We start from the raw sequence: 12036 nt of genomic DNA, 5'->3' as shown, positions 1-12036 counted from the left end.
TGCAGTGAGCCTTGGCACTCCAGCCTGGACAACAGAGCAAGGCTGTCTCCAAAAAAAAAAAAAATCCAGCCTTCCAGAATAAGTTTACAATTTTGTCCTAACAATGCCCCTCACTCAAAGCCATTGTACAACAAAAGCCTATGCCCTTGGTTCACACTTGATATAGATATCACTTGAGGCTTGATATAGAAACTTTCTGACTTGATTTATACTGCTAACCTATTTTTCCTCATCAGAACAGTTATTTGAGTCAAGTTATATTATTTTAATCACTACCCTGTTTTTATGATTTGCCTTAGGTTTAATAAAAATTAACTGTCAAAAATAAAATCAAAATATTTCTTTTTACTTATCTGACACACATAATACAAATGTGTGTGATAATACAAGTTTACATTTGAAACTAAAAAGTACAAATTAAATAACGGAAATATTTTGTTAATTTCTTTCGTTTCCTTCCTGGTTTACAAAATCAAGGGCAAAAAGTTGAGAACATAATGGAAAAGGCTAAACTTTACTTCATATTCACTGATCCCATTGGTTTTCTCTAATTCTAACTGGAAACAATTCATAAATCCACTTCAAGCTACCAAAACACAAAAATCAAGCTAGGCCAGGCACGGTGGCTCATGCCTGTAATCCCAGAAGTTTGGGAAGTGGAGGTGGGTGGATCATGAGGTGAGGAGTTCAAGATCAGCCTGATCAACACAGTGAAACCTCGTCTCTATTAAAAATACAAAAATTAGCCAGGTGTGGTGGCACACACCTGTAGTCCCAGCTACTCGGGAGGCTTGAACCCAGGAGGTAGAGGTTTCAGTGAGCCGAGACCATGCCATTGCACTCCAGCCTGGGCGACAGAGTGAAACTCCATCTCAAAAAAAAAAAAAAGAAGAAAAGAAAAAAGAAATCTAATACACAGTGAATTCTAGAAGCTTTATTCCATCAATCATCAATGTATGGTAAAGTATAAAATTAAGGCCCCGGTATTCAATCAAGATAAGGCTGTATAATTCCATCTTTCCTTATTTGGGAAATTGGTACTGATAAACCATAAAAAGGCCCATAGCTATAGAACCGCAAAAAGAACATAGTTACTAAACGCTGCAATCCATTACATTATTCTATACACATGCAAAAGTGACTTCAAATATAACTCATATCTACTGAGTCTCACCAATTTCCCCGTCTTGTCCAGGTTTAGGAATGCTAATAGACGTTTTGGTCTCCATTTCTATTTTCTTCCTAGTGTCCCCTCTCTTTCCAACTATATGCCTGTATAAAGAAAAAGTAATTAAAAGGTATTAAGTCAAAATGTACCAAAGTTAAGAATCTCATCATGTTTAAATCCTTTGTGACTAGAGATACTCCCTTACAGAAAAGTGGTTCAGTAAAAGCCCAATATTTGTGGAAGAAATTACAAGCTTTAGAACATGTTGCATTAAAGTCATGGGCAAAAATGAGTTTTTGGCCCTATAGCCAATTCAGTGCATAGAAAAACCATGCCCAACACCCATTTGCTTCTCAAAATTAGATTTAAAATCTAGGTCTGCAATTAAGTAAAAGAAAAGCTAGCCAGCAGGCACAGGAGCTCATGCCTGTAATCTCTGCTACTCAAGAAGCTAAGGTGAGAGGACTGCTTAAGACCAGGAGTTTGAGACCAGCCTAGGCAACAGAGTAAGACCCCATCTCTAAAAAAATATTTTAGGCCAGGTGGTGGTTCACACCTGTAATCCCAGCACTCTGGAAGGCCAAGGTGGGAAGATCTCCTGAAGTCAGGAGTTGGAGACCAGCCTGGCCAACATGGTGAAACCCCATCTCTACTAAAATACAAAACTTAACCAGGCATGGCGCCAGGGCACCTGTAATCCCAACTAATCAGGAGGCTGAGGCAGGAGAATCACTTGAACCCAGAGGCAGGGGTTGCAGTGAGCTGAGATCGTACCACTGTACTCTAGCCTGGACAACAAGAATGAGACTCCATATAAAAAAAAAATTTTTTTTTTTTTTTTTGAGACAGAGTTTCACTCTTGTTACCCAGGCTGGAGTGCAATGGCGCAATCTCGGCTCACCGCAACCTCCGCCTCCTGGGTTCAGGCAATTCTCCTGCCTCAGCCTCCTGAGTAGCTGGGATTACAGGCATGCACCACCATGCCCAGCTAATTTTTTTGTATTTTTAGTAAAGATGGGGTTTCACCATGTTGACCAAGATGGTCTCGATCTCTTGACCTCGTGATCCACCTGCCTCGGCCTCCCAAAGTGCTGGGATTACAGGCTTGAGCCACCAAAAAAAATTTTTTTAATAGAAAAATTAGAACATCTGAGGACTCATGACAACAGAAAGCTATAGCCAACTCTCTCCACTACCCCATGAAGACGGGACATGAGCTCACAATCCCCATCACTCCGGACAGTCTTTCACCTACCCCATTTCAATCACCTATTGACTCATTTACATTACTTGCCTAGGCTTTCAAGTGTAAATAATTGTAACAATCCAAAGTTCTCTTCTGGAACCCACAGTCATTTGCTATGTTCAAATGAATGAGACTACTGAATCCCAAGAGAGAAGTTTCAGAGTCTAAAGCAGTAAGAGGCCGTCACAGAGCTACAGAGTTAAGAGAAACAACTCGTCATCAATGTTATTTCAACTTTTATCATTTCAATTACAGTACCCAATACTATGGATAACTATGTCTAAAATTACTCATTTGTTTTTTCATGGGATAACCAAGCCCATTTCCTTACATTAAAATCTATTATTTTAGCCAGTTTCTTTAAATAAGATGATTAGAAGATTGGAAGTCTGTAGTTTCCAAGCGGTTTTCCATTGTATTGGGCTGGAGATTGGAGGGCACCAACTCTGTGAAGCCTTTGTCTTCCCACCTTACCAATTAGAAGTGCTTTCTATCAGGCTCCAGTTTGTTACTATGTGGCCAGTGAACAAGCTTACAACAAAATGCAGTGGCTCAAAGTGCTATTAATAATCTAGGCTTCAGCAACTTAGAAAGCAAAGTGGTTGAGGTTTAAAAGGCTTTAGAGTCAAATAAACCTTGAGCAACTCATATAACCACTGTAAGCCTACTTCTTCATGTATAAAAACGAAGTGAGAGGCTGATGCAGAAGGCTCCCTTGAGACCAAGAGTTCAAAGCTATGATGAGCTATGATCACACCACAGCACTCTGGCCTGGGTGACAGAGATCCTGTCTCTAAAAAAATTAAAATAGGGCTGGGTGCAGTAGCTGACGCCTGTAATCCCAGCACTTTGGGAGGCCGAGGCAGGCAGATCGTGAGGTCAGGAGATCGAGACCATCCTGGGCAACATGGTGAAACCCCATCTCTACTAAAAATACAAAAATTAGCTGGGTGTGGTGGCGCATGCCTGTAATCCCAGCTATCGGGAGGCTGAGGCAGGAGAATCACTTGAACCCAGGAGGCAGAGGTTGCAGTGAGCCAAGATCGCACCACTGCACTCCAGCCTGGGCAACAGAGCAAGGCTCTGTCTCAAAAAAATAAAATAAAATAATAAAAATTAATTAAATAAAGAAATAAAAATAGGCTGGCTGCAGTGGCTCATACCTGTAATTCCAGCACTTTGGGATGCTGAGGTGGGAGGATCACTTGAGGTCAGGAGTTCAAGATCAGCCTGGCCAACATGGCAAAACCGCAACTCTACTAAAAATACAAAAATTAGTGAGGCCAGGCAAGGTGGCTCAAGGCCAGGCATAGTGGCTCACGCCTGTAATCCAAGCACTTTGGGAGGCCGAGGCAGACAGATCACCTGAAGTCAGGAGATAGAAAGGAGCCTGGCCAACATGGTAAAACCCTGTCTCCACTAAATACAAAAATTAGCCAGACGTGGTGGCGGGTACATGTAATCCCACCTACTTGGGAAGCTGAGGCAGGAGAATCATTTCAACTCAGGAAGGAAAGGTTGCAATGAGTCAAGATCATGGCACTGCACTCCAGCTTAGGTGACAAGAGTGAAACTCTGTCTCAAAAAAAAAAAATTAGTGGGGTGTGGTGGCAGGCACCAGTAATCCCAGCTACTTGGGAGACTGAGTAGGAGAACTGCTTGAACCTGGGAGATAGAGGTTGCAGTGAGTAGAGATCGCACCATTGCAATCCAGCCTGGGAATCAGAGGGAGATTCCATCTCAATAAATTAAATAACTAAATTAAATTAAATTAAATTTGGCTAGGTGCAGTGGCTCACGCCTGCAATCCTAGCACTTTAGGAGGCCAAGGCAGGTGGATCACCTGAGGTCATGCGTTCAAGACCAGCCTGACCAACATGGTGAAACCCCATCTCTACTAAAAATACAAAAATTAGTCAGGTGTGGTGCTGCATGCCTGTAAATCCCAGCTACTTAGGAGACTTAGGCAGGAGAATGCCTTGAACCCAGGAGATGAAGGTTGCCATGAGCCAAGATCATGCCATTGCCTAGGCAACAAGAGCGAAACTCAGTCTCAAAAAATAAATAAATAAATAAATAATAAAAATAAAATTTGAAATAAAAAAAGAGTGAATAATACCTATTTGTCAAAAGGTTGTCAAAGGATTAAATGTGATCATATATGAAAGACCTTCCCAATGAGTGGCACAGAGCTCCACACAGGCCATGCTGTAGGGCAGATGCCCCTAACAGTGATAAGTTAAGGATACCAGGAGAAGGATCCTGTATGGCAAACACATCTGACAGCAATAACTTAAGCCTACCTGAGAATCACCCTATTATCTAAGAATGTGTGTTCAGATTTCCAAGCTACAGAATCTGGCTTGGATTCATTCCAACCCAAAGATTCATTCCTTTATCTATGAGCAATATCTGAATCCCCTGGCCCATTTATGGAACCCACACCATACAGGGAATCGAGTCCCTTTGTTTTGGGTTGGCTGCTAGGGGCAGGGTGCTAAGTGGAAATGTTATATAAACTGCATGCTTTTTACAAGCAGTTGAAGTTTTGTCAAGCACCGTCACTGCACCGCCCTTTATGTAAGTCCCCTTGATAAAATTCTGTGTCTCATTTGCTGGCTCTGGGTCTCTTCCCCAGCCTCTCTTACATAGTGCCATCCCTAACAAAGTCAACAGGTATGCGGCATGACACATGCTATCTTCATTAAACCCATACTGGCATATTTCCAGTTAAAAGTACAGCCAGACTCAAGAGGTTTACATGGAAAATCTAAAATATTCACTATAGGTCAGGCACAGTGGTTCATGCCTGTAATCACAGCATTTTTGGAGGCCGCGGCAGGCAGATCACTTGAGGTCAGGAGTTCAAAGACCAGCCTGGCCGACGTGGCAAAACCCTGTCTCTAACAAAAACACAAAAAATTAGCTGGGCATGGTGGCACATGCCTGTAGTCCCAGCTACTCGGGAGGCAGAAGCAAGAGAATCACCTGAACCAGGAAGACAGAGGTTGCAGTGAGCTGAGATTGCATCACTGCATTCCAGCCTGGATGCCAATGTAGAAGCCCTGTCTTTAAATAATAATATTTGGCTGGGCACGGTGGCTCAAGCCTGTAATCCGAGCATGTTGGGAGGCCAAGGCGGGTGGATCACAAGGTCAAGAGATTGAGACCATCCTGGTCAACATGGTGAAACCCCGTCTTTACTAAAAATAAAAAAAATTAGCTGGGCATGGTGGCGCATGCCTGTAATCCCAGCTACTCAGGAGGCTAAGGCGGGAGAATTGCTTGAACCCAGGAGGCAAAGTTTGCAGTGAGCCGAGATTGTGCCATTGCACTCCAGCCTGAGTAACAAGAGTGAAACTCCATCTCAAAAAATAATAATAATATTTAAAAGGTAACATGGGATACGGTGGCTGGGCATAGTGTCTTATGCCAGTACTTTGGGAGACCAAAGTAGGAGGATAACTTGAGTCCAGAAGTTCAAGATCAGCCAGGGAAACATAGTGAGAACCCCATCTCTACAAGTAATTTAAAAAATCAGGCAGTCTTGGTGGTGTGTGCCAATCCCAGCTACTTGGGAGGCTGTGGTGGGAGGACTGCTTTAGCCTGGGCAGTCGCGGCTGCAGTAAGCCGAGATCATGCAACTGCACTCTAGCCTGGAAACAGAGCAAGACCCTGTCTCAAAAATATAATAATAAAAAAAAAAAAAAAGGTGATATGGTTTGGATCTGTATCCCTGCCAAGTCTCATGTTGAAATGTAATCCTCAGTGTTGGAAGTGGGGCCTGGTGGCAGGTGTTTGGATCATGGGGGTGGATCCCTCTCCTTGCACACCATCTCCTTGATCAATGAGATCTGGTTGTTTAAAAGTGTGTGGCACCTCACTTCCCATCGTTTTTGCTCCTGCTTTCACCATGTGACATGCCTGCTCCCAATTCAGCTTCTGCCAAGAGTAAAAGGTCCCTGAGGCCTCCCCAGATGCCAGTGCCATGCTGTACTGTCTGTAGAGCCATGAGCCAATAAAACCTCTTTTCTTTATAAATTACCCAGCCTCAGGTATTTCTTCATAGCAATGCAAGAATGGCCTAACACAAGAGGTAAAATCAGCTTATCAATACATGTAGAACAATGAAATTATTCTGTAATCAGTCCTTTGAAATTTTAGGACATAAAACTACACTATTTTATCATTAGTGATCAAGCATTGCAATAAGAATGGAAGACCAAAGAGTTCACTTCCCACTAAGTTTCCTGGAAGTGTCTCCCCATGACTCACTTATAGAGCAAGCTAGGGGCCCTCACAGTAGACCGGAATCCTTGTGGGGTCTGCTCCACCTCATAGGCATCACAGGGCTCATCAGCGCACTCCATGGAGCCTGCACAGAAACCATGACATGTCACTCAGAAAAAATGTTGCTCTGTGGACAACAGCTTTCACCTTAGCTGTCAACCACTGTTGGGGTGTTTAAATAGCAATACACAGGCATAAAAAATGGTCAGACACTGTACATTGCATGACACTGCTCTGATATTCTTTCTAACCTGACCTTATAAGCAATAAACCATAAAAAACATATAATGACTATTTTAAAACTTTCAGTCTTGGAACCCTCGGAAGGTAGCATACAGTAGCTCCCCCTCATCTGTGGTTTCACTTTCTGAGGTTTCAGCTACCTGCAGTTAACTGCTGTCCAAAACTATTACTACAATAAGATACTGAGCATGACAGAGAGAGATCACATTTGCATTACTTTTATTACAATGTATTCTTATAATTGTTCTATTTTATTAGTTATTGTTATTAATCTCTTACTGTGCCTAATTAATAAACTAAACTTTATCAAAGATGTCTATACAATGCTGGGCCTCCATATTCAAGGATTCTCCATCTGTGGATTCAACCAACTGCAGACTAAAAATATTTGAAAAAAAATCTAGCCTGGGCAACAAAGTAAAACCCCTCATCTCTACAAAGATTAGCTGGGCATGGTGGCACATGCCTATAGTCCCACTACTGAGGAGGCTGATGTGGGAGAATCGTTTGAGCCCGAGAGGTTCAGGCTGCAGTGAACCAAGGTCGTGCCACTGCACTCCAGAATGGGCCTGTCTCTTAAAAAAAAAAAATTATTTGGAAAAAAATAAGTAAAATAACAATACAGCAATAAAACTAATACAAATTAAAAAACAATACATACCGGGCATGGTGGCAAATGCCTGTAATCCCAGCACTTTGGGAGGCTGAAGCGGGTGGATCACCCAAGGTGAGGAGTTTGACAACACCCTGGCCAACATAGTGAAACACTGTCTCAACCAAAAATACAAAACTTAGGCCAGGCATGGTGGCTCATGCCTATAATCCCAACACTTTGGAAGGCTGAGGCAGGTGGATCACAAGATCGAGAGATCAAGACCATCAAGGCCAACATGGTGAAATCCTGTCTCTACTAAAAATACAAAAATTAGCTAGGTGTGGTGGTGTGCACCTGTAGTCCCAGCTACTCGGGAGGCTGAGGCAGGAGAATTGCTTGAATCTGAGAGGCAGAGGTTGCAGTGAGCCGAGATTTCACCACCGCACTCCAGACTGGGTGACAGAGCAAGACTCCATCTCAAAAAAAAACAAAATAAAAGGAAAATACAAAAACTAGCCAGGTGTGGTGACACATGCCAGTAGACCCAGCTACTGGGGAGGCTGAGGCAGGAGAATTGCTTGAACCCAGGAGGCAGAGGTTGCAGTTAGCTGAGATCGCGTTGTTACACTCCAGCCAGGGTGACAAGAGCAAAACTCTATCTCAAAAAATAATAATAATAATAAATAATAAATAAAATAAAAAATAAAAAATACAGCATAACAACTATTTACAGAACACTTGCATTGTATTAGGTATATATGTATTATAAGAGAAGATTTAAAGTAGGATATGTGTAGGTTACATGCAAATGACACACTGTTCTACAGAAGGGACATGAGCATCCACGGATTTTGGTAACACTATTGGACACTGGACTAAATACATATGTTCATTTATTTCAAAAATTTATATATAATTACTTTAGGACTGGGCACAGTGGCTCATGCCCGTAATCCCAGCACTTCAGGAGGCCAAGGCAGGTGGATTACTTGAGGTCAGGAGTTCAAGACCAGCCTGGCCAACAATGGTGAAACCCTATCTCTACTAAAAATACAAAAATTAGCTGGGCATTGTGGCATGTGCCCGTAGTCCCAGTTACTTGGGAGGCTGAGGCACCAGAATTGCTGGAACCTGGGAGGAGGGGGTTGCAGTGAGCGGAGATCACACTACTACACTCCAGCCTAGGTGACGGAACAAGATTGTCTCAAAAAATAATAATAATTATAACTTTACAGACAAAGAAACTTAATTTTGTCATAGAACATTAATGGTTAATATTAATAATTAACTAAAATTACTCTTTATGATATTTAAGCCTCTGTAAAAAGAAAAAACATATCTTATAAATTGCAACCAAAAACACTTCAGCTAAACTCAAACTCATCAGTACCCTTAGACATGAACACAAATGGAGCTATATGAGGCCAAACATCTCAAATTTCAGTGGGGACACAGAAACACATTGAAACAAAACAAAGAATTGATCCTACAATACACAGGACACTTTACTTATCTGACCAAAGAGCAACTAGGATTACCTTGATAAAAGTCCTCTTCAACTTCTTCACGTTGATAGGTCTGTTCTTGGATTGGATTCTTCCTGTAATTCCGGCCATCAATTCTTATAAGCTGTGGACGCAGAACTTCCATGACACGTTCTCCAAATAATATTCCAGTGACGTCCTGAAAAATGTAATTAACATCTTACCTTTCTCAGTGAGAATTAAAGTCCTAACTCTAGTGACTAGAGATAGTCCTAACTCTAGTGACTAGAGATAGTCCTATCTCTAGTGTATTACATAGGTCTGAATTAGGCATCAGTTCACAGTGTCTCTTACACAAAAAAGGCACTGTTTCCCATTGGATTTCCCATCTGGAAACGAGTTTATGTCCATTTCGGCATTTTTTACCACACTGGCTCACTCCAGACAGCAAAGTAATGTGTAGACTATTTATCACCCTCCAAAACAGAGATTAAAAGGCATATACTCTAAAAAAAGAAGAAGAAAGGAGGAGGAGGAGGAGGAGGGGGAGGAGGAGGAGGAGGGGGAGGAGGAGGAGGAGAAAGGGAGGAAGAGAGGGAGGGCTGGCCAGGAGCAGTGGCTCACACCTGTAATCCTGGCATTTTGGTAGGCCAAGGTGGGAGGATTGCTTGAGGTTGGAAATCAAGACCAGCCTCTAAAAAAAGAAAAAGAGAAAAGGGCCAGGCATGGTGGCTCATTCCTGTAATCCCAGCACTTTGGGAAGCCGAGGAAGGAGGACTGCTTGAGCTCAAGAGTTTGAAACCAGCCTGGGCACATGGCAAAACCCGCTCTCTTTTAAAAAAAAAAAGCGGGGGCCGGGCCTCGTGGGTCACGCCTGTAATCCCAGCACTTTGGGAGGCTGAGGCAAGCGGATCACCTGAGGTCAGCCTGGCCAACATGGAGAAACCCCGTCTCTACTAAAATACAAAAAATTAGCCAGGCGTGGTGGCACATGCCTATAATCCCAGCTACTCAGGAGGCTGAAGCAGGAGAATTGAGGCTACTCAGGAGAACTGCTTGAACCTGGGAGGTGGAGGTTGCAGTGAGCCGAGATCACGCCACCGCACTCCAGCCTGGGCAACAAGAGCAAAACTCCATCTCAAAAAAAAAGAAGGAAAGAAAGAAAAAGAGAGATAAAAGAAAAAGGCATTATAAATGCCTAAACATAAACACAGCCTGTTCATGACTTTGAAAGAGAGAATAAAGGTCTCTTTATTACTTCAGCCTAGTGAGTAAAATGCAAACTTCAGTGATTATGTAACTATGTGCACACTATCTCACTTTTTTTTCCCCCAGGCGGTGTCTCATTCTTGTTGCCCAGGCTGGAGGGCAATGGCATGATCTCTGCTCTCTGCAACCTCTGGCTCCTGGGTTCAAGAGATTCTCCTGCCTCAGCCTTCCCAACTGGAATTACAGGTGCCCACCACCACACCCAGCTAATTTTTTGTATTTTTAGTAGAGACGGGGTTTCGCCATGTTGGCCAGGCTGGTCTTGAACTCCTGACCTCAGATGATCCACCTGCCTTGGCCCCCCCAAGTGCTGGGATTGCCCCCACAAAGTGCTGGGATTACAGGCGTGAGCCACCACATTGGGCACACTCGTATCTATCTAGCAAGACAGTTAAGACAATGAGGGATATTTAATAAATTTAACCACCCAGAAAAAAAAAAATACCCCTAAGTACTTTCAGAGATGCTAGACATTCATACCAATCAGCTGGTTACCTGTCAAAGCACAGTTAAAATAACAACTTAACCAATATGGTTCTCAGACCAACATATTGCTGATGGAAGGAATCCAATTTCTACAGGCCACTGCCCAACAAAATGCACATCACTCACTGAGAAACCAAGCTTCTGGTCACACCACTTAATTAATCAATAATTTAGGAAACAAAGGTTCTCACAGGCTAGCTGAGGTTAACTTGCACCAATATTCCTACCATGTACAGCTTGAAGCCCAAATAGTCTTGAAGCCCAAAATACTGAAGAGTTCCAAAGAAAACAAGTCGATCCTTAATAAAAACACTAATGTTCAGTCCAATCCTCAGCAAATAAGTCACTTTAATGGATGGTTTGGGTTGGGCGCGGTGGCTCACATCTGCAATCCCAGCACTTTGGGAGGCCGAGGAGGGCAGATCACCTGAGGTCAAGAGTTCGAGACCAGTCTTGCCAACATGGTGAAACCCCGTTGCTACTAAAAATACAAAAAGTAGCCGGGCGTGGTGGCGGGCGCCTATAACCCCAACTACTCGGAAGCCTGAGAGGTGGAAGTTGCAGTGAGCTGAGATCGCGCCACTCCACTCCAGCCTAGGCGACAGAGCAAGACTCCCTCTCCAAAAAAATAAAATAAAATGTTTAAAAATAGTAATAATTGATGGTTTGTGTGCTTACAGAACCAAGAAGAGGTTTCGTGAAAAATAACAAAGAAGGTAAACCGACAGGGATGAAGGAAAAGGGCACATAATTAGCAACAGTCGATGACATCATACCCCAATGGCCTATTCCCCGAGGCCTCTAAAATTCTCAACAAAAAAAAAACCTTCAAGGGGAAAGCTGAAAAAAAAAAGTTTCCCACAAAAACAGACTAAGGTGAAGGTCGGGACCTCAGGCCACAAGTTCCCGAAGAACCGGGGTCCGGGAGACAGCAAAAGTAGCATCTACCTGCCCTGCATGGCCCTGCGCTACGAGACTGCTCAGAAGGAAAGAGGGGAATAACCAACTTAACCCTGCTTCGAGGTGGTTTGGAGAAGAAGAGGAAAGCTGTGTCTTTCTGCAATACCGTGAGGGAAGCCGAGGCCCCGAATCATCAAAGAGAAGAAGAGTGCTAGAGGACTGCAGGCAAACCAAGACAGGGCGAGAAGGCGAAGGAGCCGGAAGTCCTCTCCTGGAGCGCGTTCCCTACTCCCCTACTCGCGTCTCAGCCCTGGCCACGCCCACCACGCACGGACGCGCGCACGCCGCCGGCTCC

At 43.4% G+C, this 12036-nt stretch overlaps 1 protein-coding gene across 6 annotated transcripts in view; it reads right to left on the bottom strand.

Annotated features, from left to right (window-relative positions):
• ASCC1 (activating signal cointegrator 1 complex subunit 1) overlaps nt 1-12036 on the bottom strand; it is a 176816-nt gene that overhangs the window by 124526 nt on the left and 40254 nt on the right. For 4 of the 6 annotated variants that reach the window (XR_004731955.3, XM_078345628.1, XM_054242939.2 and 1 more), the window contains 3 exons: nt 9081-9225; nt 6690-6789; nt 1175-1272 (listed from right to left, as the gene is read on the bottom strand). Coding sequence is in view for 5 of the 6 variants with exons in the window: in XM_078345628.1 (XP_078201754.1) it covers nt 1175-1272; nt 6690-6789; nt 9081-9192 (310 nt within the window). In the remaining variant the exon portion in view is untranslated. Of the gene's footprint in view, nt 1-1174; nt 1273-6689; nt 6790-9080; nt 9226-11793; nt 12007-12036 lie in introns of those variants that run through there. The other 2 variants (XM_035268037.3, XM_035268035.3) reach the window with 2 other exon arrangements.

This window comes from Callithrix jacchus, chromosome 12, assembly GCF_049354715.1.
Source record: "Callithrix jacchus isolate 240 chromosome 12, calJac240_pri, whole genome shotgun sequence".
NCBI lineage: Eukaryota > Metazoa > Chordata > Mammalia > Primates > Cebidae > Callithrix > Callithrix jacchus.
This window is presented reverse-complemented; position numbering and strand designations above follow the sequence as displayed.